Below are 23669 nucleotides of genomic sequence, written 5' to 3'. Positions count from 1 at the left end.
AGGGCAAATCCTATTCGACGGAATCCGGAATTCTGCGTTTTAGGGTTTGCGTGTTGGGAGTGAAAAGCTGTTCAAAGCGATTATTCATTGGTGGCACATCAACCTTTTGGTTCTCATTATCGAAAACTAATAATCGAATAACACCCATTCTACTTATGTATTCAATTTCATTATTGATATACTGGATGAAGTCTGCATAGGACATTTGTTGCAGGCAGCTTTCAGTTATATAGATCGGTGTGATACGAATATTTCCATAGTAGGAATAATGCACTTTGATCAACAATTCTGCCAGATCAGTCGATCAGCTGGTTCTGTAAAATCTCTAACTAACGTTCTTTACAGTGCCACCACGTTATGCGCCCTTCTTACTGAAATAACATGTGACGCAAATTGAAGTAGGAAACTAAGTTGAGAGCCTCGGTCGTTTATTGGAGGAGAAATTCAAAACTAATGTACCGGCACTTTTATGGGCGGAGCTTCCTTCCGACTCGCATCAAATTGCAGACATGGTACTGTCTGTATTATTTGTAACAACTTCTGTAAATGTGAAAACAAAGTGTGTAACCTATTGTAGTAAGTTATCAACATCTAGCACTACTTCGGCGTCAAATCAGTGCCTTGAATTGCTGTAATTAAATATTTTCATTAAGCATTGTCAATACACATAATTATGTATTAATTAATTAAGTATTGACTAATTGCACTATGAAATGACTCTTTATATTTAATAACAATGTAACAATCCAGTGTGAATGAACTTGTTTTACTGGTCAACAAGGTTGTGTATATGATATATTTATATGTACCGATAATCTCACGATATTTTCTCTTGGGTTGACGCCAGCAGAGACTAGTGATTATCGCCAGAGTTTTGTATCAATTCAGCTGCACTCGAATACAAATATATCATTGCATGTGTATTGTATTATTTTGTTGGTACTAAGGTTTTTTATTTCGCATGGATGCCTTCCATACACTGTATGGTACAGTAATTTGTTTTGTAATATTTGCTCCAATTCGCTAGGATTTTTTATAATTTCAACAGAATATTTGGAGGGACTGAAGAATAATTCCAAAATAACACATGTGAGCTTGCCAAAATGAAACATTGTTACCACAATCTGTATATAAACCCAGAAGCTTGGGGGCAACCTTCAGGCAGCATGTACAATGAAGAAGTTCGGCAGTATGTGACGTAGCAAATGTATCTACCATGTGTGACGCCACACTGTGATGATACGCAAGTCATGCATGTATATATATATTTTTTGATCAAGACCAAAATTAAAGTAAAGTTTATAAAAGTTTATTTTAAAATTTAGATTTGAGTTGCATTTAAAAAAAAAAAAAATTCTGAAATACCAGTATATTTTTAGAGTGAAAAATATTGCAAACTGTATTTATACGGTAACACTCGTATAGATGACGTATGATTACTGTAAATTACTTTATTTTAGCTGGGATTAATTTTTACTGAAAAGGCTATTTTAATAGCTGTTTTGATTTTTGATGAGTTGAATGTGAATTATAGGAAAAAAGGTATATTCGCTGGATTCTATTTTCACTGAATCATCCCTTCAGCCAAAATGGCGTAAATAAATTCCAAGCGTAAATAAAGTATTTCACAGTATACAGTTTTATGATCTGTCAATGAACCGCACCGGAATAGGCGACTCTGGAGTCAGGACTCCACGAAAACATCCTTGTAATCTCTCGTGAGAAAAGGCTTCAATGTGGAAATTTTGTAGTATCTGTATGAAAATTGAAATAAACAAAGTGGTTAATTTGTAAATGATTGACCGTCTCTCATATTAACGCTGCAAAGTGGTATATTTTACTTAGATTTTGAATGGCTGGTAGAATTTTGTTTAAAAATTTTTTTTTTAAATGTTTCAAAAAAGTGTTGTATACATGGCTATGGGATTTATATTGAACACAATGTGGTGTAACGATCACCACCTTTTATATTGAAATTTTCAATATATGATATAATCCTTAGCCAACATAAAAGTTAATGTTAGTGCATATGTATATCATTATGTGCCGTTTTTGAACCATCTATAAATGGCATTACCGTAGTTGTCCGAATATAAACCCCTGCTCAAGTATAAGCCCCCCCCCCCTCCAAATTGACAGCACTTTACAACAAGTCATTTATCTGATTATATAAGCATTATTTATCCAGCATTTTGATGTACTTTCATACAGACCAATATTCAGGATTGAATGCTGTTCCACTTAGTAAATGCACCCAAGAGTGATTAGTGACCCCGGGGCATAACGGCCGATCCTCAAGTTAATTTGGACGATGCTAGTCAATGAGACATTCCAGCTCGTGTACACACGACGATTTGTTTATGAATAAAGTATTGCTCAGGAGAAGTTTTAACTTTTATCCGTTTATAAGCCTTCCCCCCCAATTTTTCGTCAATTTGCCGTTTTCCCAAGGGGGTTTATACTTGGACAACTACAGTAGTGTGAAAATGGCCACCAATCAGCCATTAAGAGTCAATTTACGAACAAAAAAATAATGATACTAATGCAAATAAAAAAAGAAACAAACTATGGACATTTACCTATATATAGTTGACTATTTCAGTCTATTCAAATGAAATTGGCACTGGGATACCAAAGAAACAATTAATGACATGATGAAATTTTGTGACGTTTGTGTGGTGGATAAGTTTATATCGCAAAACTAGGCGTTGGGGTGTTCTTTTCGTCACATAAAACGAACTGACTAATCATGCGGAATTGTTATTGAAACGGACATCGATTGCGTTGTGTTTTCTTGAGTTGAACAGACGTGAGGTATAATTCAAACTGGTTTATTTGTACTCAACATGAACATCAATACGTTGTACAGCAAATACTTCTTGGTATAAAATATAGATCGCTAAATAATAGCTTCATGAGGAGTTGGCATCGTAGAGAGCATAGAAAGGAGGGTGTGCATAACGAGCATCAAGTTGCGAAGCTACCATAGAAGGAATTACAGCGACGGCCTGAATCGGACTTCTCACGACAGCGCTTTGCCTGGTTAATGTAATTGTCAACGTTAGAGCGGCATTTGTCTCGGTGACAGCTAATCGGAGAAGTGCCAAACACGTGTTTGTACTCTAGAATATATCATGCCAAAACGTTCCGAAAATAAAACAACGCTAATGATTGGCGCATACAAACGAAACATAGCGCTGTCATTCCATATTAGGAGTGACACGCGACTAACACGAGGCAGAACTTTGGTGGGAATTTTGGGCGGTAAACAGACAAGTACCGCGAGAACGTAATGGGAAACAATGTAGCGAACGTTTGGATATAGCGTCACGGTTGCTACAGAAACCGATCTAGTCTCTCAGGACTCAACTCGTGGTTATCAAAACAATGTCTGAAATTACAAACTAGCTTGGAGAACATCATACAGAAAGTAAAATTTGTTCATGTTAGATAACTGCGCGCGACATACTCCGGGGCGCAAAAATCACGAGAAGATCTCGGGATAACCTGAATCGAACATGATAAATTTTAAAATTAACTTGAATAAATCTCTGAAATTTAAATGACAGACTCTCAACAATAAACACATGTCAATCACATTGAACATCAGATATGAATTGTGAGTTTCAATCTTAGCTAAAACAGCAAATAACACGGTATATCAAAACAATACAGTATATCATGAACACATTGCAGATTTTGCTTCACTGCACGGAACAAATGATTCTCATTGAAAACTTGAAATAAAGTTACAGTGCGATACAAAGTTCAAAATTCTACAAAGTTATACAACACCATCACGGCACATTTGCCGTGTACTTTCGCTCGCTTTGAGCGCTGAAGCCCTTGGTTCGGGCCGACTAGAAAAGTCGTGGATTTGACTAGAAAATTCATTTTCAACGGACGGACTACCAATAACTTCTTCGGGAATTGAGAGTGTATTCTCTGGTGTTTCTGCATTAAGTTCGAGTGGATAAAGATGGTGTATAGAACGATTTGTTGAGCCGTTTTTGGTCTGTATTTCTACTACTCGGACGATACCGTCCTTGCCTGGAAGCAATTTAGTTACACGACCTAGTAACCAATGACATCGTTTTTTGATGTCCTGGTGTAATTGGACAATATCCCCCACCTTTATACAATTATTGGTTGTCCCTTTGATTTGATTCAAGTGACGCTCAGTAAGTGATGTCAAATATTCTCTTTGCCATCTCTTACTAAAAGCATTGTGAAGGGAGGATAAATACATAGCTCTTTTATTTGCAGTAATATTATCAATCTCAAAATTGGGTTCAGAAACACTAGGAATAGCTGGGGGTAACATTCTAATCTGACGTCCATTTAACAAGTGAGATGGAGTCAGTGGAGCTAAATCGTCGACACTTGCGGAGAGATGAGTTAATGGGCGGTCATTTATTGACGACTCGACTTCGACTAAAATTGTGGATAGTTCGGTAAAAGTCACGTTGGCACGACCTAGAATTTTCTTCAAGCAATTTTTTGTTATGGCTATCATTCTCTCGAATAGGCCTCCGGCCCACGCCATTCGTTTAGGATTAAAACGCCACGATATACGATTTTTGGTAAGATAGTTTTGTACCTCAAGACTGGACTCGAGTCCTTTCAAAATCTTAGCGGCGGCTATAAATGTGGAACCGTTATCTGAGATCATTTTCCGGGGCGTTGACCGTCGAGCAGTGAAACGTCGCATAGCCAAAATGAATGATGCGGCGGTCAAATCTTGAGTTAATTCTAAGTGAATACATCGAGTTGAGGCGCACGTAAAAATTAGTACATAAACTTTACTAGAAAGACCAGTGTGTTGGTCCCTAACGAACAAATGTCCCGTGTAATCTGTTCCGCAGAATTCGAATGGGACTGCTTCCTTCACTCGAAAATCAGGAAGTGGAGCTTGAGTAGGAAGGGGAAATGGAGTTCCATCGACCTTCTTACAAACGACACAAGATCTCAATGTAGAATTCACATGTCTGCGAATCGCGGTGATCCAATATTTTCCCCGAATTTTGTTAACTGTGGTTAACGGCCCACCGTGGTTTAATAAATGATGAGCATCAAGAATTATGAGCGTAGTAAACCGATGTTTACCAGGAAGGAGTATTGGATGCATGGTTTCGAAAGGAAAGTCGGTATTCTGAAGCCGACCACCAATTCGCAGTATTGACTTATCGTCAAGAAATAGTTTAAGTTGTTTTTGAAGTACGCCATGTCTAAATTGTTGTCTCCGAATAGAACTGACAACGTCTCCGAAATGTGTTGACTGGATCGATGTCAACCAAGCGTGTTCCGCGTCGTATATCTCCTGTGTTGAGAGAGCAAGTCTACTTGACAAATTACTCGGAGTGTGGTTCAATTTGGATTTGAGTTTCGAAATGAAACGAAATATATAAGCAGTTGCTTTCAACAGACGATGTAGATCGTTGAAACGGCGAATATCGATAATCTTTTCAAGACTAGGTTCTGAGTTTGATTCAGTTGCGTGAATAATCTCCTTCGGTGCGATGTTTGGCTCATTGTGAAGTTCAAAATGGTGGCCGAGTAAATTGTCAGATTCAGAGGCGACATGTAACGAAACGATCTGATCATTAATTTTGGAGTTTTGTAGCTCAGGAGGTTCGCGGTTTGTATCGATGATATCTCCTGACACTGTTTCAGCAGTTTTTATGAAATCTTCTGCTGATTTATGGAAATGAGGACTAATTTCGTTCTCCGAATTGACATGTCCTCTGGATTGACTTGGGGGCGTACAAAGTAGCGGTCGATCGCTAACGGTGTCACTCGTACCAGTGGTCGGACACTGGGCACATTTCTCGGACACTTTTGGGGTCGAAATATTATTTTCAATTTTGGATTTTTCGGTATATTCTTTGTATTGTTGTTCATGTGTAATGTTGAGTGCCTGCTGTCTTGTAATCGTATCTTTAACACCCACTGACTCCAGGTCCCAGTAACTAGCAATCATTTTATCCATTACACTGTCATGTGCTCGGATAGAAGCAATGGTGAATGAATTTGTTTTGTTTGTCCTGTTGTGTGTAGTGAAAGGCCCTGACAATAGGTACCCAAAGACAGTCGGTATAGCGTTTGGTTTGCCCCTAACTATGCGTGAGTTGTGTGTAACAAAATCCCAATAGTGATCGGCGCCTATCAAAATATCGATGTTTAATGTGGATCGATTTGACGGCGGATAGGCCAACGATAGACCTCTCAAATGTGGCAAACGTGCAATATCGTAAGTTACAGTGTTCTCCAATCCCTCGGAAATACAGTCGACCATCAGTACATCGATCGGGGATTTAATGCTATCTTTGCTTTGTAGTGACAGCGTGGTTCTCGGTATGGACTGCACACCGGAACGCGGATTGGAGAACGAATTCAGACTCAATAATTCGTTATAATTTGGGATTACACCTAGTTTACGTGCGAAAGAGTTTGTGACAAAGCTTCTATCACTGCCATTGTCAAATAGGAGGGTAGCAACACAGTTAGTACCTCGAAAATGCGCACTAACTCGTGCGGTTTGAAGCATTGCGCGTCGCGGACTGTCAGAGTTAATTTTTGAGTCACTCCCGGTAAAACGCGATTGTTCACCAGTATTTGCTGAATGTGAAAAATGCGAGTTTGCCGTGCTAGAATTCGTTGAATTTGTTTGCGCAGTTCCAGATTTATCAAAATGAATTGACGTATGATGTTTACTCTTACAAACACGGCAAGTGAAATGCGACTTACATTGAGACAACATGTGCTTTCCCAAACAATTAAAGCATCGTTTATTTTGGGTAATAAATTCGACTCGATCCTTCCTAGTTGAAATATTTGTACAATTTGTGGTGTAATGCTTGCCTTTGCAATATATGCAATGTGGGGTTCTGTCACCAATTTGTGTTCTACCATGAGTGTGATCAGTTTGTGTGACATGGTTTTGTTTCTGTTGATCAGAATATGTGGTACCACTGTAAGATTTGTCAGTATTATTGTAATTACGACGCCCATATCGTTTGGACTTGAACTGTGTTGAGTCATGTGTACTCTGGGTGAAAGCATGTATTGCTGAAGGGTTTGTGTCGTAATCTACTTGTCCTATGGCGAGGATTTTAACCTCGTGTAACATGTGCTGACTGAGTGTGACTAATGTCCATTCCCCGCTTGGGTTGGATCGCGCTAAACTTTGTTGAAATTGAATTGGGAATGTATCCAGTATCATGGGTATGAGGAGTTTCTCATAGCCCGCCTCTGGTACACCTAATAAACGAAGTGCCCTGATGTGCTTTTCCAGGGTATCATGATATTTCCGTAAAGAATTGGCATCATAATTGGGTGCGTCTGCTGTGCGTAATGCACGCATGTGAGCAGCGATAATTTGATGTGGCTGGCCGAATCGTTCGGTCAAAAGCTGGAGTGCCAAACTGTAATTTACTATAGTAAGATCTAAGCCGGTTATTATTTCTAGAGCCTCCCCCTCTAACGACCTTTTCAAATAAGCAAATTTGATTATAGGACTAAGTTGTGGATTTAAACCTACAGCAGCATTGAACATATCCCAAAATTCAGCCCACCCCGTATACTCGCCTGAATAGACGGGCAAATCAATACGTGGCAATTGAACAGAATTAAATTGAGTGTATTGTGGATTCATACCTGAAATATGAGCTGTTGGAATTGAATTGTTCAAAAAGTTATTTTGTGTAACTTCTACTTGAGGCACTGGTGCATTAGCGGGTTGATCGAACTGTTGTACAGGTGGTTGAAACGCGACTTGAAACGTCGGTACTGGGGGCGCGACTTGAGGTGTCGACGGCGGTACGACTTGAGGTGTCGGCGGCAGCACGATTTGAGGTGTCGGCGGCGGTACGACTTGAGGTGTCGGCGGCGGTACGACTTGAGGTGTCGGCGGCGGTACGACTTGAGGTGTCGGCGGTGGTACGACTTGAGGTGTCGGCGGCAGTGCGACTTGAGGTGTCGGCGGCGGTACGACTTGAGGTGTCGGCGGTGGTACGAGCTGTTGGACCGGTGCTTGTTGATCATCTGGAGGGATTGGTTGTTGATTTACTTCGTGTTGACCAAGTTGTGGGACTGGATGTAATTCTTGCTTCGCTGGCTTGTTTTCTGTCAGGAATAAATTGATCGAACTAAACCTCTCTAGTAATTTGAGTTCGATTTCTTCAGTTTCCGTAAACTCTGCGTCCAGAACATCGGCATAATTTCTGACTTCATCGCAGGCCTTTTGTAAGTTTGAGATACGATTGTCAAGTGCTAGTATGCTTACTTTGATCAGCCGATATACTTCAGATTTGTTGGCAGTGACTTCAAAGTCTTGGATTCTATCCTCAGCAAGTGTCAACGCGATATTTAATTGAGTCACAACTTTGTTCAGTCTATCTATTGCTTTGTTCAGGATTCTTCGAGGCATGATGAATCAGTATTGAATATCCTGGTCTCGGCACCAAATTTATGTGGTGGATAAGTTTATATCGCAAAACTAGGCGTTGGGGTGTTCTTTTCGTCACATAAAACGAACTGACTAATCATGCGGAATTGTTATTGAAACGGACATCGATTGCGTTGTGTTTTCTTGAGTTGAACAGACGTGAGGTATAATTCAAACTGGTTTATTTGTACTCAACATGAACATCAATACGTTGTACAGCAAATACTTCTTGGTATAAAATATAGATCGCTAAATAATAGCTTCATGAGGAGTTGGCATCGTAGAGAGCATAGAAAGGAGGGTGTGCATAACGAGCATCAAGTTGCGAAGCTACCATAGAAGGAATTACAGCGACGGCCTGAATCGGACTTCTCACGACAGCGCTTTGCCTGGTTAATGTAATTGTCAACGTTAGAGCGGCATTTGTCTCGGTGACAGCTAATCGGAGAAGTGCCAAACACGTGTTTGTACTCTAGAATATATCATGCCAAAACGTTCCGAAAATAAAACAACGCTAATGATTGGCGCATACAAACGAAACATAGCGCTGTCATTCCATATTAGGAGTGACACGCGACTAACACGAGGCAGAACTTTGGTGGGAATTTTGGGCGGTAAACAGACAAGTACCGCGAGAACGTAATGGGAAACAATGTAGCGAACGTTTGGATATAGCGTCACGGTTGCTACAGAAACCGATCTAGTCTCTCAGGACTCAACTCGTGGTTATCAAAACAATGTCTGAAATTACAAACTAGCTTGGAGAACATCATACAGAAAGTAAAATTTGTTCATGTTAGATAACTGCGCGCGACAGTTTGAGGCAAAAATCAGAAAATTGAAAAAAACACAAATTATGTGCATATATTATCTCTGAACATAATCTAATCATGCATGTGTGCAACACGTATGAACAGGCACTAAAATTGTTGAAATGATGTGAGCAAAACTTTGAATTTTGGAATGCAATATTTGCATTTCCCTGTTATCTAAATTTAAATAGTGGTATACGTATAAATCTTTACCTTTGTTAGCAGTATATACAACTCTAATTCAGCCAATCTTCTCCCTGAAACAAATCATATCAAATCTTTAATGAAGCAGATGTAGCCTTGCTCTGAAATAAATAGTATCATATATAAGAAACATAGTGAAACAACTGTAGCCTTGCCTTGAAATAAATTGTATCATATATAAGAAACATAGTGAAACTAATGTAGCCTTGCCCTGAAATAAATTGTATCATATATAATAAACATAGTGAAACTAATGTAGCCTTGCCCTGAAATAAAATCTATCATATATAAGAAACATAGTGAAACAACTGTAGCCTTGCCCTTAAATAAATTGTATCATATATAAGAAACATAGTGAAACTAATGTAGCCTTGCCCTTAAATAAATTGTATCATATATAAGAAACATAGTGAAACTAATGTAGCCTTGCCTTGAAATAAATTGTATCATATATAAGAAACATAGTGAAACTACTGTAGCCTTGCCCTGAAATAAATTGTATCATATATAAGAGACATAGTGAAACTACTGTAGCCTTGCCCTGAAATGAAATGGATCATATATAATAAACATAGTGAAACTACTGTAGCCTTGCCCTGAAATAAATTGTATCATATATAAGAAACATAGTGAAACAACTGTAGCCTTGCCTTGAAATAAATCGTATCATATATAATAAACATAGTGAAACAACTGTAGCCTTGCCCTTAAATAAATTGTATCATATATAAGAAACATAGTGAAACTACTGTAGCCTTGCCCTGAAATAAATTGTATTATATATAAGAAACATAGTGAAACTAATGTAGCCTTGCCCTGAAATGAAATGGATCATATATAAGAAACATAGTGAAACAACTGTAGCCTTGCCCTGAAATAAATTGTATCATATATAAGAAACATAGTGAAACTAATGTAGCCTTGCGTTGAAATAAATTCTATCATATATAAGAAACATGGTGAAGAAATGTAGCCTTGCCCTGAAATAAATTGTATCATATATAAGAAACATAGTGAAACAACTGTAGTCTTGCCCTGAAATAAATTGTATCGTTTATAAGAAACATAGTGAAACTAATGTAGTCTTGTCCTGAAATAAATTGTATCATATATAAGAAACATAGTGAAACAACTGTAGTCTTGTCCTGAAATAAATTGTATCATATATAAGAAACATAGTGAAACTAATGTAGCCTTGTCCTGAAATAAATTGTATCATATATAAGAAACATAGTGAAACAACTGTAGCCTTGCCCTGAAATAAATTGTATCATATATAAGAAACATAGTGAAACTAATGTAGCCTTGCCCTGAAATAAATCGTATCATATATAAGAAACATAGTGAAACTAATGTAGCCTTGTCCTGAAATAAATTGGATCATATATAAGAAACATAGTGAAACAACTGTAGCCTTGCCCTGAAATAAATTGTATCATATATAAGAAACATAGTGAAACTACTGTAGCCGTGCGTTGAAATAAATTCTATCATATATAAGAAACATGGTGAAGAAATGTAGCCTTGCCCTGAAATAAATTGTATCATATATAAGAAACATAGTGAAACTAACGTAGTCTTGCTCTGAAATAAACTGTATTATATATAAGAAACATAGTGAAACTAATGTAGCCTTGCCCTGAAATAAATTGTATCGTTTATAAGAAACATAGTCAAACTAATGTAGCCTTGTCCTGAAATAAATTGTATCGTTTATAAGAAACATAGTGAAACAACTGTAGCCTTGCATTGAAATAAATTGTATCATATATAAGAAACATAGTGAAACTACTGTAGCCTTGCCCTGAAATAAATTGTATCATATATAAGAAACATAGTGAAACTAATGTAGCCTTGCCCTGAAATAAAATGGATCATATATAAGAAACATAGTGAAACAACTGTAGCCTTGCGTTGAAATAAATTCTATCATATATAAGAAACATGGTGAAGAAATGTAGCCTTGCCCTGAAATAAATTGTATCATATATAAGAAACATAGTGAAACTAATGTAGTCTTGTCCTGAAATAAATTGTATCGTTTATAAGAAACATAGTGAAACAACTGTAGTCTTGTCCTGAAATAAATTGTATCGTATATAAAAAAACATAGTGAAACTACTGTAGCCTTGTCCTGAAATAAATTGTATCATATATAAGAAACATAGTGAAACTAATGTCGTCTTGTCCTGAAATAAATTGTATCATATATAAGAAACATAGTGAAACTACTGTAGCCTTGCCCTGAAATAAATTCTATCATATATAAGAAACGTAGTGAAACTACTGTAGCCTTGCCCTGAAATAAATTGTATCATATATAAGAAACATAGTGAAACTAATGTAGTCTTGTCCTGAAATAAATTGTATCGTTTATAAGAAACATAGTGAAACAACTGTAGCCTTGCATTGAAATAAATTGTATCATATATAAGAAACATAGTGAAACTAATGTAGCCTTGCCTTGAAATAAATTGTATCATATATAAGAAACATAGTGAAACTAATGTAGTCTTGTCCTGAAATAAATTGTATCGTTTATAAGAAACATAGTGAAACAACTGTAGCCTTGCATTGAAATAAATTGTATCATATATAAGAAACATAGTGAAACTAATGTAGCCTTGCCCTGAAATAAATTGTATCATATATAAGAAACATAGTGAAACTAATGTAGCCTTGTCCTGAAATGAAATGGATCATATATAAGAAACATAGTGAAACTACTGTAGCCTTGCCCTGAAATAAATTGTATCATATATAAGAAACATAGTGAAACTACTGTAGCCTTGCCCTGAAATAAATTGTATCGTATATAAAAAACATAGTGAAACAACTGTAGCCTTGCCCTGAAATAAATTGTATCGTATATAAGAAACATAGTGAAACTACTGTAGCCTTGCCCAGAAATGAAATGGATCATATATAGGAAACATAGTGAAACTAATGTAGCCTTGTCCTGAAATGAAATGGATCATATATAAGAAACATAGTGAAACTACTGTAGCCTTGCCCTGAAATAAATTGTATCATATATAAGAAACATAGTGAAACTACTGTAGCCTTGCCCTGAAATAAATTGTATCGTATATAAAAAACATAGTGAAACAACTGTAGCCTTGCCCTGAAATAAATTGTATCGTATATAAGAAACATAGTGAAACTACTGTAGCCTTGCCCAGAAATGAAATGGATCATATATAGGAAACATAGTGAAACTATTGTAGCCTTGCCCTGAAATAAATTGTATCATATATAAGAAACATAGTGAAACTACTGTAGCCTTGCCCTGAAATAAATTGTATCATATATAAGAGACATAGTGAAACTACTGTAGCCTTGCCCTGATATAAATTGGATCATATATAAGAGACATAGTGAAACAACTGTAGCCTTGCCCTAAAATATATTGTATCATATATAAGAAACATAGTGAAACTACTGTAGCCTTGCCCTGAAATAAATTTTCTCACATTTCAGAAACATTAGAAATGAAACAATTAAGCCATCAATATTATATATAAATACATGTATATGACAATTTCAATCTGTGTCAGTTCAATATAATACATACTGTAACACAAATAATTAAATACATTGAACAATGAGATTCATTACCAATACACATCCTTGGTCCAAATCCAAATGGAATTGATGAGAATCCATCTGGTAAGTTATTATTGGGACTTCGCAACCATCGTTCCGGTCTGAAACTTTTTGGATCATCAAATAATTTAGGATCTCTTCCCATTACATAATACATTGTCCCAATGACAGTCTGAAATTTAGATACAAAGTAATAGATGAGGGCGGACCATTATTTCTCCCTAAAGTTTTATGTCTTATTTTTGTCTGTGAAATATTTTTTATTTTATACAACTCCCTTAGAGTGTAAACTGTGTTCAGACTCTGCATCCATTTTGATGATTTTTCTCAATTGTATTTTCAGCATATTTCATACTCACATGTTTTGGTATATGGAACCCACTCAATACAATATCTTTTTCTAAAACTCTTGCAGAAGCTGTCAAAACTGGATATTTCCTGTTTGCAAAAAGAAATAGGCCAATTGCCTGTCACTCAATGGTTTTGGATCCATGGTACATCATGGCCATTTCACAATGTAATCTCTTCCTCACAATTAATTAAATTCAAATTTAGTATATTAGTCTTATTGTTGACTCGCTGTTAACATAACTCTGTACTATGGTATTGGTGATATATGAATTGGGTGCCATAGGATGGTACTTGATGGCCAACCAACCTAATCAAATATGTATTTTGCATTGTACGAGTGCAAAATAAGTTATTAGGAAATTAGGATATTAGTACCAGCTGTTTTATACGCATGCGCATTGGCCGATCCTGTCAAATCTCGTCATCTGTTTTGGGGCGTGTCTGGTCGATGTGAAATTGCTTCAGCCATTGTGTAACGGAAATAACTGGTGTCTGTGTGAAAACCGCTGTAAAGCGGAGGTAAAATGAATTTGCGCGGTTTTACCAACATAGTAAACACTGAGTAAACCAAACTTAGAACTCGCGATACTAGTGCAGACGACTATGGTTGAACAACCATGAGAAATAAATGGCGGGACTTTGGTGTTGCACATTTAGCACAGGAATAAAAGACACGCCCACAGTTGGACAACCAATCATTTTATTATTGGTCACGATGAACCAAGGATCATCTGCACGTCCTTTGTAAACACCACATACACGATGTGCCGCCATCCAATGGCGGGATGAGCGGCTTCCTTTGTGTACAATCAGCGTCAACTTCATGAGAGAAACACGACGCACTTGCTAAGCCAGACCGTCTGGTGGCGCCCTACTATTTCATCAATAACCAAATATACTATTATCCTGTTCCCGACTTGGACATTTGTTTATTTGGAGTAATTTCCAATTCTACGCCAGGTCCTTAGTAATTAATGATTCCACGTATTTATTTGGTCGTTATTTGACAGACTTAAAATGCCATAATGTTAATTCGTAGAAATTTAAACACACTGATACTGATAATGAATTAAAAATTTGCCAAAAAATACTAAATTTGCTATCTCATGGAAATAATAAAAAAACAAAATATTAGGCAACATATTAAGATTTGCGTCGCATGCACGCGATTGAAATATCATTTAAATGGGCCTAATATACTAATGTTGTATTTATTCATTTGAAAGAACGAGTTTACATCCTAGAATGGCCACGTTGTACCACGGATCGTTTTGGCCAAAAAATAATGGCATTTCATTTTGGAGTAGGGTAGTGTATAACACTATTATATATCAGTAACATGCACAGATTTACACAGATACATTATCACAATGCATCATTAAAAACCAATGATTAGTGCTTGAGATATTGGTGAAACAGACACACATATACAGATATCCATAAATACAGACAAACAGATGAACTACACTGCAACAACTCCCATTGTGTGCATTGCACACAGCAATCAAATACACATCTTGTCATATGCAAATTACTGCACTCACCGCAGGCAAGAGTTTGTTGAACGAATAAATAAAGGACTTGATGATCAAACCAATCGCTATAATCCAGCTAATAGATTCAGATTTAGTGGATTTCTACAAAAAAATTATCAAGTCTACCCGGTAGCATTATTTCCAAACATCTACATACCCAGTTGTATTAGATTAGCGGTTTTTGAGATATCGGTAGTTAACTGGTGAAGGGAGAAAAAAATTTGCATAATTGGTCTACCCTTCAGAGTTGTTAATAATTTACCACTTCCAAATACAAGTAACCTCATAGTTTAAATAGCTTCACCGATTTGGGAAAGTATCTACCTCAAAAAAAAATGTGGATATGGTGATATAATTTAGTGATTTGCTATGGTTATTGTTAGCACAATGTTCTATTAAAACCACTTTGGTTTATATGATTGTTACTATGGCAATTTGAATTGTTATCAAATTGTTATCAACCAAACCAAGTATCTAAATAATATTCGCTTAAATTAGAAATTTGAAGAAATATCACCATGAAATGAACAAATCTGACAGAGGTCTACCCATGGTACTAGCATACCAAGTATTAAAGCAATTGAGCAGGTAGTTTTCAAGAAGAAGTCGAAAATAGCATTTTTTACTAAACATATTCATTCAAAATATTTGCCAAAAATAGGGAGTTGAAGATTTTGTCAACTCAACTCAATACATGTGTACTATCAATATCAGCACAATAGATCAAATAGTGTCATAGTAGTGGTCATTTATAGTTTTTGGAAACTAATTTGCATACTTGAGTCAAACAGTTCAGCGGTTTTTGAGAAGAAGTCACCCACATCAATCCAGTCATTCAGGTGCTGGACCATCAGTATACATTAGCTCAGAGGACGTAGGTATCAGCTTTCTTGAATCTCTGCACTACTGTAGAATACTTTATTTTCGTTGGAATTAATTTTCACTGAAAAAGCTTTTTGTGTGTTTTGTATGGAATTTTTTTTTCACTGATTTTTGATGAGTTGAATATAAAAATATAAGAAAAAAGATATATCTATTTTCACTGAAGCATCCCTTCAGCGAAAATAAATTCCAAGTGGAAATAAAGTATTCTACAGTATGTATAATACAAAACTCACATACAAACACAAAAGACATGCATCAAGATATCATGTTTAATGTGTGTACCATGTTGCTTTTTACATTCAATGCAGGCTTAATTATTTTGTCTTAAATGTTTCTACTTCAGTGACTAACAGACTCAACCATCTTTACTTTTCACCATCATGCCCATCAATGATTATGATAGTCAAATGACATAGTGTCTGTCATCTTCATTAACAATTTTCTTATATCAACAACAACAACTAAAATAATTTTTGCCCATATAATTCTTAAAGGGCGGTGGTCATTGCGCTGCGTCCTGTGCGTGTAAAATACATTGTTTGTTTACATGAAATTCAAACACGTGCTGTGCGACGACCACCGCCCTTTAAACTTACATTATCAATTATTATATGTAAACTATTAAACAAGATTGATTTTGGTGACACACATATTTTGGAAAATATTGTGACTTTGAAAAAAAACCAATGGATCGCATGAGATGTACTTGGAATTTCCTTTTATTAGTACCTGAGAGTCTCCTTAATTACACACTTCATATACTTCATTTGCGGCAGTTGTTCCTGTGTAAGTTCTTTTCCTTTCAAAACAGTATCAACTTCATCCACAAGTCTGTTAAGACAATCTGGATTGGTGACAAGTTCATACAAAGCCCACATCATGGTGTTAGATGTCTATATAACAAATAAAAACACATAATATTTCACAAAACTGTGTTAACAAATGAGTTAAAACACCCATATAAGCACTGTACATACATGTATTCTGCATATATATATTTATTATACATCTGTCACCATAACGCCATAAGTTACAGCGTGCCGTAATTTTGCGGTGTTTTATGTGGTATTTTCATCCTACCATATAAGAAAATGCAAATTCCAAATATAGAACGAGTACGTGCGTAAGTGTCCTCTAATAACAAAAACAAACATGGCTGCCACCATGGTTTAACCGGACTCCACACAAAGAAGTTCGCTGATTTCGGCATTCACATGATGTATCCTTGGAAGGAAAAAATGTATAATAATAAGGTTATTATGAGGATACCCAGCTGAAAAACATCACATGCATAAACTCACTGTGTCAACACCTGCTAAGAGTATTTCAGTGATGTTTCCAATAATTTCTTCAAGAGATAATTTCTGAGTTGACAGGATATAAGTCAGAAATTCTGCTTCATGTTCTTCATTCGTATCTTTGTTATTTCCAAGTTCGTCCTCTTTAAAAATGCTTTTAATTTTTGTTTGCACCAGCCTTGTTGCTATTAATAAAGAACAAAATAATTTTAAATTATTTGTAGCGATCTGTTCCATAGAAGTATATATTCTCTTGGTGGAGCTACAGCACAGAACATTTTATTTTTTTTTTTAAATATTTTTTTTTTCTGCCAGGCGACAGTTCCGGACATTGAGTGTCACTGTTGTCTCTCCTGACTTTTTTTTTTGTATGTGCAAATTGCAAGTGCAAGTGACGACACATAGTGCATTTTGCCACAGAAGTCATATTCATGTTTGGGACTACATGATAGGGCCTTGTGGCCATCTCTCTGTCAAATGGCAATTTGTAATGCGCTATCCTGGTGTCAACCAGGCCCAGTCAAACCACAAGCACCTGTGGACCCACTGGAATTGGCCTTCCCATTGAGTCTGTGGCACACAAACCAAGGGTAGGGGTCGACCTTTGATGTTCAGCCTAAGGTAGGATTTGAACTTGGGTCTACCGATCATGAGTCTGGTGCAACAACCACTATGCTACCAGTGACCAGGGCTGTGTTGTCACAGTGACTATTGCAAAATGTCGTCCCTACACCAAATGTATCGTCAAATTTTCATATTGCGAAATTTATGATGGCAACAATTCAAATTAACAATTACACGTTTACTATTAATGTAATTGAATACCATTAAAACAAATCTTTAGATTTCTTTGATTTTTACAACATGGTTTTATTTTATGCGGCTGTTCACAAAACCAAGATAAAAATATCTGGTCATTTAATTACTTTCAACACAAAATATATGGGCCAAACATCTATGTAAATGGTCTCTATGGTAAAAATGTCTTCATCATATCTCAACAGTTTGATCAGTTCTATGGCGAAAATATATATGTACTGTAAAATACGTTATTTTAGATGGAATTATTTTTCGCTGAAAAGACTTTTTGGGTGTTTTGTATGGAATGTATTTTCACTGATTGTTGACGAGTTGAATGTATAATAATATAGAAAAAAAGAATATTCGCTTGATTTTATTTTAACTGAATCATTCAGCAAAAATAGCGAAAATAAAGTATTTTACTGTACCATACTATATAAGTTCAAATTCTGGCAAATACTATTTATTTTTTAGAAATAATTCTTTAACATGTGTTGCCATGGAAATTGCTCCAAAAATGTCAATTTATGTATTTTTTCGAACTGTTTTTCTCCCAAAAATATTTTTCACCAGGTAAATAATACGAATAGTTGATGCTAGTTTCCAAGTAAATAATTATGTTATACTTTTAAAACAAAACAATGTGATGATGATGCTCTCAATCAATCTCATTACCATGGTTACTAACCTACATCAAATATCGTATCCCAAGCTTCCATGTGTCTTGTGTATGGTTTACTCTTTAAGTTTCTATGAAGTGCAAGAGGCAACACAAATAGCCAACCCTGTGAGACAAACATCTGAGTTATAGCTGCGATGAATTTCTGGGTATCTGCAGGAACTTTGTTGCCAAGACATCCCATTCTTGTTTCAAACAGAACTGAACAAACCGCTATAAAGTAAGCAGTAACAACAAATTTAAGTTCATGCTTCGCACACAGGTGTAAAAAAAAATAAAATATGTCTTTTAAATTTGTTGTTTTAAATGTCATTTTAGTCGAATAGTGCAGGAGATACTATATTTAATAATAGGCGGTGGTCAAAACAAAGTGTCGTGTTCAATATGGGACCCATAGCAGCGTATATACGTCGTAGGTGAAATACATAGTTTACATGAAATTTGAAAATGTGCTGCATGGTGACCACTGACTTCATTTAAAAAAACCTTAAAATAAGTTAAATATGCAAATTAGCTCATTGAATGAGTTACCGGTAGTAAGCAATGGCCTGATTGGTCGATTCTTCACAACTAATGCCAATCATATGTTTAATTGCCACTGTATCAACATGGAAGGCACAAATTTAGTGTACTCCAAGAACCCAGTTCAAGCTTAAAGACAGCAAAGATATGTACATGTACATGTACATGTACATATCAATAATCATAATTTGAAATATGCAGCAGCTACTCATTGGAATTCATTGCCAAGTAAAATCAAAACAATGAAAAATAGAGGTAAATTCAAAACAGAATTAAAACAATATATATTAACCAATTAACAGTCTGTGCCATACTCTATTTTAGTAATGTAACCCATATTTTGTAGTGATATTCATCTTAAAATTATTTACAATTTATTGCAATAATTATTATTGTTACAAGTATCATTATTACATTATTATTTTTATATTTTTCAAACAATTGTTATAAGCCTCTACTAGATGCTTTTACTGGATTCGTCTTATTAGAATTGGGGCGCAGACTTGACTAGTTTTAAGCAAACTATATTTTTGTTCCACACCAGGTAAAAACTTGTAAATTATTATTATTATTTTATGTACATAGTTTTATTTTTTCTGGTGAAAACAAATTTAATTTAATTTAATTCATATGATATGGAATAGCCAAAGGCACCTGTAATTTTCAGGGTGACACAAGTGCCAAATCAACGACTAATGGAAAAGTTCACATCAATCTTATTAGGTGAAAAGATCTTTACATCCTTCAGGTTAAATGCTAAAACTTTGGTTGGTATGGTCAACTAACTGTTAGCATATCTACAAAGGATTGTGGGTTTGACTCTTGTTGTCGGATGCACACTCAGTAGTGAAAAAAAAAGTATATTCTGCCTTCTTGCCAGGTTGCAGCATGTTGTGAATAAATTGTATTTAGTCGAATGAATTTGAATTAAAGCTGTCAGCTAGTAATGAAATATCACATTATGTCTGGAAATCACTTTTACCAAGAGACAACGTCAAAACTACTGGGTTCTTTTGTCTTTCAGAAAGTACACTATGACGAGCAAATCAAATAGTTAAATTAGTGTGAACATCAAAAAAAAAGAAAAATGTTTCTGGTTAATTTGTTTTTAAAAAATCCATGCATGCACACAGTTTATTAGTTTTATCATAATTTGATTGAAAAAATAGAGATTTATTTCAATTTTTCTTAAAAATATTTTTTTTTTTTCCCCTGAAAAACAAACAAATAATTGTTGGCATGGAAACATGTCATATTTTTTCTGGGTCTGACCATGTAGTTGTTATCAAGTGACCGTGATTTATTTCACCAAGAATAGAAAGCAGGTTATTTTGTTTTTCAACGAATCCATTATAATACTGACATAGCCCTGACCTATGAAACCCAATGAATAAAGTTTGTTGACCTTTCAACACTACTTCACTTCAGATTAAGATTTTAACTTCATCACAGCTAGGTTATTTTAGCAACAGAAATTTCTGTAAATGGTGATTTTTTTCTATTTAATCTGAATACACAGTTCCTGTTGATCTAGGTTTATAATTATTCGGGGCACAACACAAAGGTGAATGACCTCTAGTAACCGTTGTAAAGTTTATTGCCCTTCATGCTTATTGCCACTATTTGTTGTTTATTCAGGTAGACCAGTAGAGTCATCTCACCTTGACTTGTATTTATCTAAATATCTATTATAAATATTGTTTTGTCAAGTTCATAGTTGGCCACAGATACACAGATTTTGTTCAAAAAGCAATAATCATTCAACACTTTTTGTGATAATTTGTGTACAAATCATTATACCCATAACTATAACTACCAAATAAGTGATGTTTTCTCCAAGAATATGGTTTTATGCTTGACTTATACAGCAAAGTCATTATTTGTAAAATAAAAAATTATATGAAATAATATTAAATAAGGTCAGACTCGTTTTTGATAAATAGCACTAAACTATATAGCGACATTGTGTATTCTAAAATTGGAATAAATACATTGAGTTATTTCGCAACTTTCCCTATTCATAAACATCAATCACTGCAGTGCCATACTGTGAAAGGATTAATTATTCACTGGGTTTTAATTTTGCTTATTTCGCTGACGGGAAAATGCATTCAATTAAAACCCAGTGAATATGTAAAATTGAGCATAGAACACATTATCTGAATAATAAAACCATGAATTTAAATAATAAGTGAATATGCCTGAAATGATAAATCAGCAAAATTTAAACCAAGTGAAAATTAGTCATTTTACAGTAACTGTTACCGTACCTCTCTCGAAGTATCTCATACTTCACACTACAATTTCAGTCAGCCAACAGATTAACACGCAACCACGAATTTTAAACACATGGTTTTAACATCAATCATTTGTTTCAATATTTAAATTTGACAAACTTATAAAAACAAATGAAAACTGAATAAAATAACTCACATTCAAATGCCCATTTGTAAAGTTCGTTATCAATCTTGGGTATCTTTTGGTTTTCATCTCTAATATCTCGAAAGCGACTGACAAGGTCCAATGAAACATCGTTGAGAATACCAGTATAGCTTGACACATGTTTCGGCCGAAGCATTCGCTTACTCAGAATATTTCTGTTACGGTGCCATTCTTCGCCTTCACTGAAAGAAACAAACAAAATCTCTAGAGTCAATGAAATTTTTGTTTTGCAAGATTGATGTACACACAGATTTTTTATTTATTTTAAATTTGTCATTAAATTTGTCATTAAAAGTGTGATTTTATAATTTACATTTCTCATGAAAAATGAGAAGTTCACATTTTTAACTAATAAGCATCATGATAGCAACAAATTTTGTCTGGGGGTCATCTCCTTTAGAGGCATATGCGAGGCGAAAAATTAGTTTTATGGTTATTTATGAACACCAAACCCTCCAATTTGAAAAGTCTATTTAAATATATTTAAATAGAACGAATATGGATACATTAAAAAAATTAAACTTCCTTTATAACAAGCTACGTTTTTTTTTTTCTGAATTATTAATGGAGAATCCATTTAATTAAATAATTATTATATTCCTAAAATTATTAACACAATATGGTAGATATGAAAATGTAATATAGTGAATTTCATGACCAAGCACGATGTGTTAATGGATGAATTGCAGTGAATCCGCCAATAATCAAGAGAACCCTGCAAAAAATTATGGGTAACGGGATTACAACATGTTTTTTTCTATCCAATGATAACATTTTCATTGGATTTGCATGAAGCGTGATGGTTTTACAGGGTGAATGTTTTATAAATATTTGATAAATTTAAAAAAACAAAAAACTTTCATGCCTCCATGAAATTCAATTAGAAACTTTGTTATACTTAATGTCATTCAGGTTTTTGTAAAGTTGAAAAGCTGCTTTAACATATCAAATATTTAAATTACTGAAAATTTGAATAAGAAAAATGAAAATTCAATGAATAAATAAATAAATACATTTATATCAGACTTACGCAGTCAACAATCCATATGATAAACCTCTTTTTTCACGATATTCCTTCCATGGTATTATTTCAAATCTTTTAGGATATTTTCCTTCGTTTCTTAAAACTTCTTCAATGAGGTGTGGAGCAGAGACCTGACAAGCTACCATGTCACCCATGTGTACTCTCACGATTGGTCCAAATTTCTGATGCCTTTCAAACTGAAACCAACAAAAATGAATTACAAATAAAAATTTGGATTTAAGAACAAAAAAAAAAGACACCAATGACAGTTTAGGGAAACAATGTTTCAGCGACAATATTTTATGTCATAATATGATAAAAATAATGATTTTGTTATTTAAGTCAACCTTATTTGTACACCAAACACCTGGTGTTGGAGAATTTATACATATATTGTCAGCCTGCTGCACAAGTCAAGTCAAACCTACTATCGGAAACAGTTTTTTTTCACACAATGATCAGAAATGTAACATCAAAAACCATATACTACCGTACTGCTAGTGGCGTCATACTTGAAATTACTACACCGTGTGGCCGACGTAAAAACAAACAAGACGGTGTTGAACCCGACAAAGGAGATTTGATCTCTCCACCCAAAAGACTCTACGACAAATCGAAACTCCACCGGTCCTAGTTTGGTTCTTAATATCTTTGTTTTGGGAATTGTTACTAAAATTTATACTTAGGGGCTAACAAGTAGTACTGTTGTTGTTGTTGCGTATTGTTAATAAGTAAATAAACAGAAATACTCACGTCTACAAGGTGAGACAGACGAATCCCACTTCGCAAAATTGCCACCAAATTACCGAAGAACCCCGGGGACGGGATAGCTCCAAACGGCTTCACTTGCGGTGGCGGTGCAGGTATTGCCGGGGTTTGCTCAACTTCATTCTGGCCCGCCTTCGTCGTCTTTGACGGCGGTGTATTGTTTACTATTGCGGCAACTGTAGCGACAAACCGCCGAGAGGCAGGAAGGACTGGAAGAAAGCTCCTTGACGCTGACATGATCAGAGTGATGGATGCCCTTGCAAAAATGTCAACCGCTATTAGTGCGATCACAGTGC

At 35.3% G+C, this 23669-nt stretch overlaps 1 protein-coding gene across 1 annotated transcript; it reads right to left on the bottom strand.

Moving 5' to 3' along the window:
- Positions 1-1547: 1547 nt before the first annotated feature.
- Positions 1548-23669, bottom strand: LOC100374168 (cytochrome P450 27C1-like). Its single transcript, XM_085500157.1, has 10 exons — positions 23359-23669; positions 22612-22802; positions 21573-21763; positions 18627-18830; positions 17141-17322; positions 16569-16732; positions 13428-13506; positions 13081-13240; positions 9472-9515; positions 1548-1754 (listed from the first exon to the last, which is right to left on the bottom strand). Exons 1-10 carry the CDS (start codon positions 23608-23610, stop codon positions 1641-1643), a joined length of 1581 nt encoding a protein of 526 aa, XP_085356283.1. The 5' UTR covers positions 23611-23669; the 3' UTR covers positions 1548-1640.

Source organism: Saccoglossus kowalevskii, chromosome 6 (assembly GCF_978046115.1).
Source record: "Saccoglossus kowalevskii chromosome 6, keSacKowa6.1, whole genome shotgun sequence".
Lineage (NCBI taxonomy): Eukaryota > Metazoa > Hemichordata > Enteropneusta > Harrimaniidae > Saccoglossus > Saccoglossus kowalevskii.
Note: the sequence above shows the minus strand (reverse complement) of the source record. Positions and strands in the feature narration are given on the sequence as shown.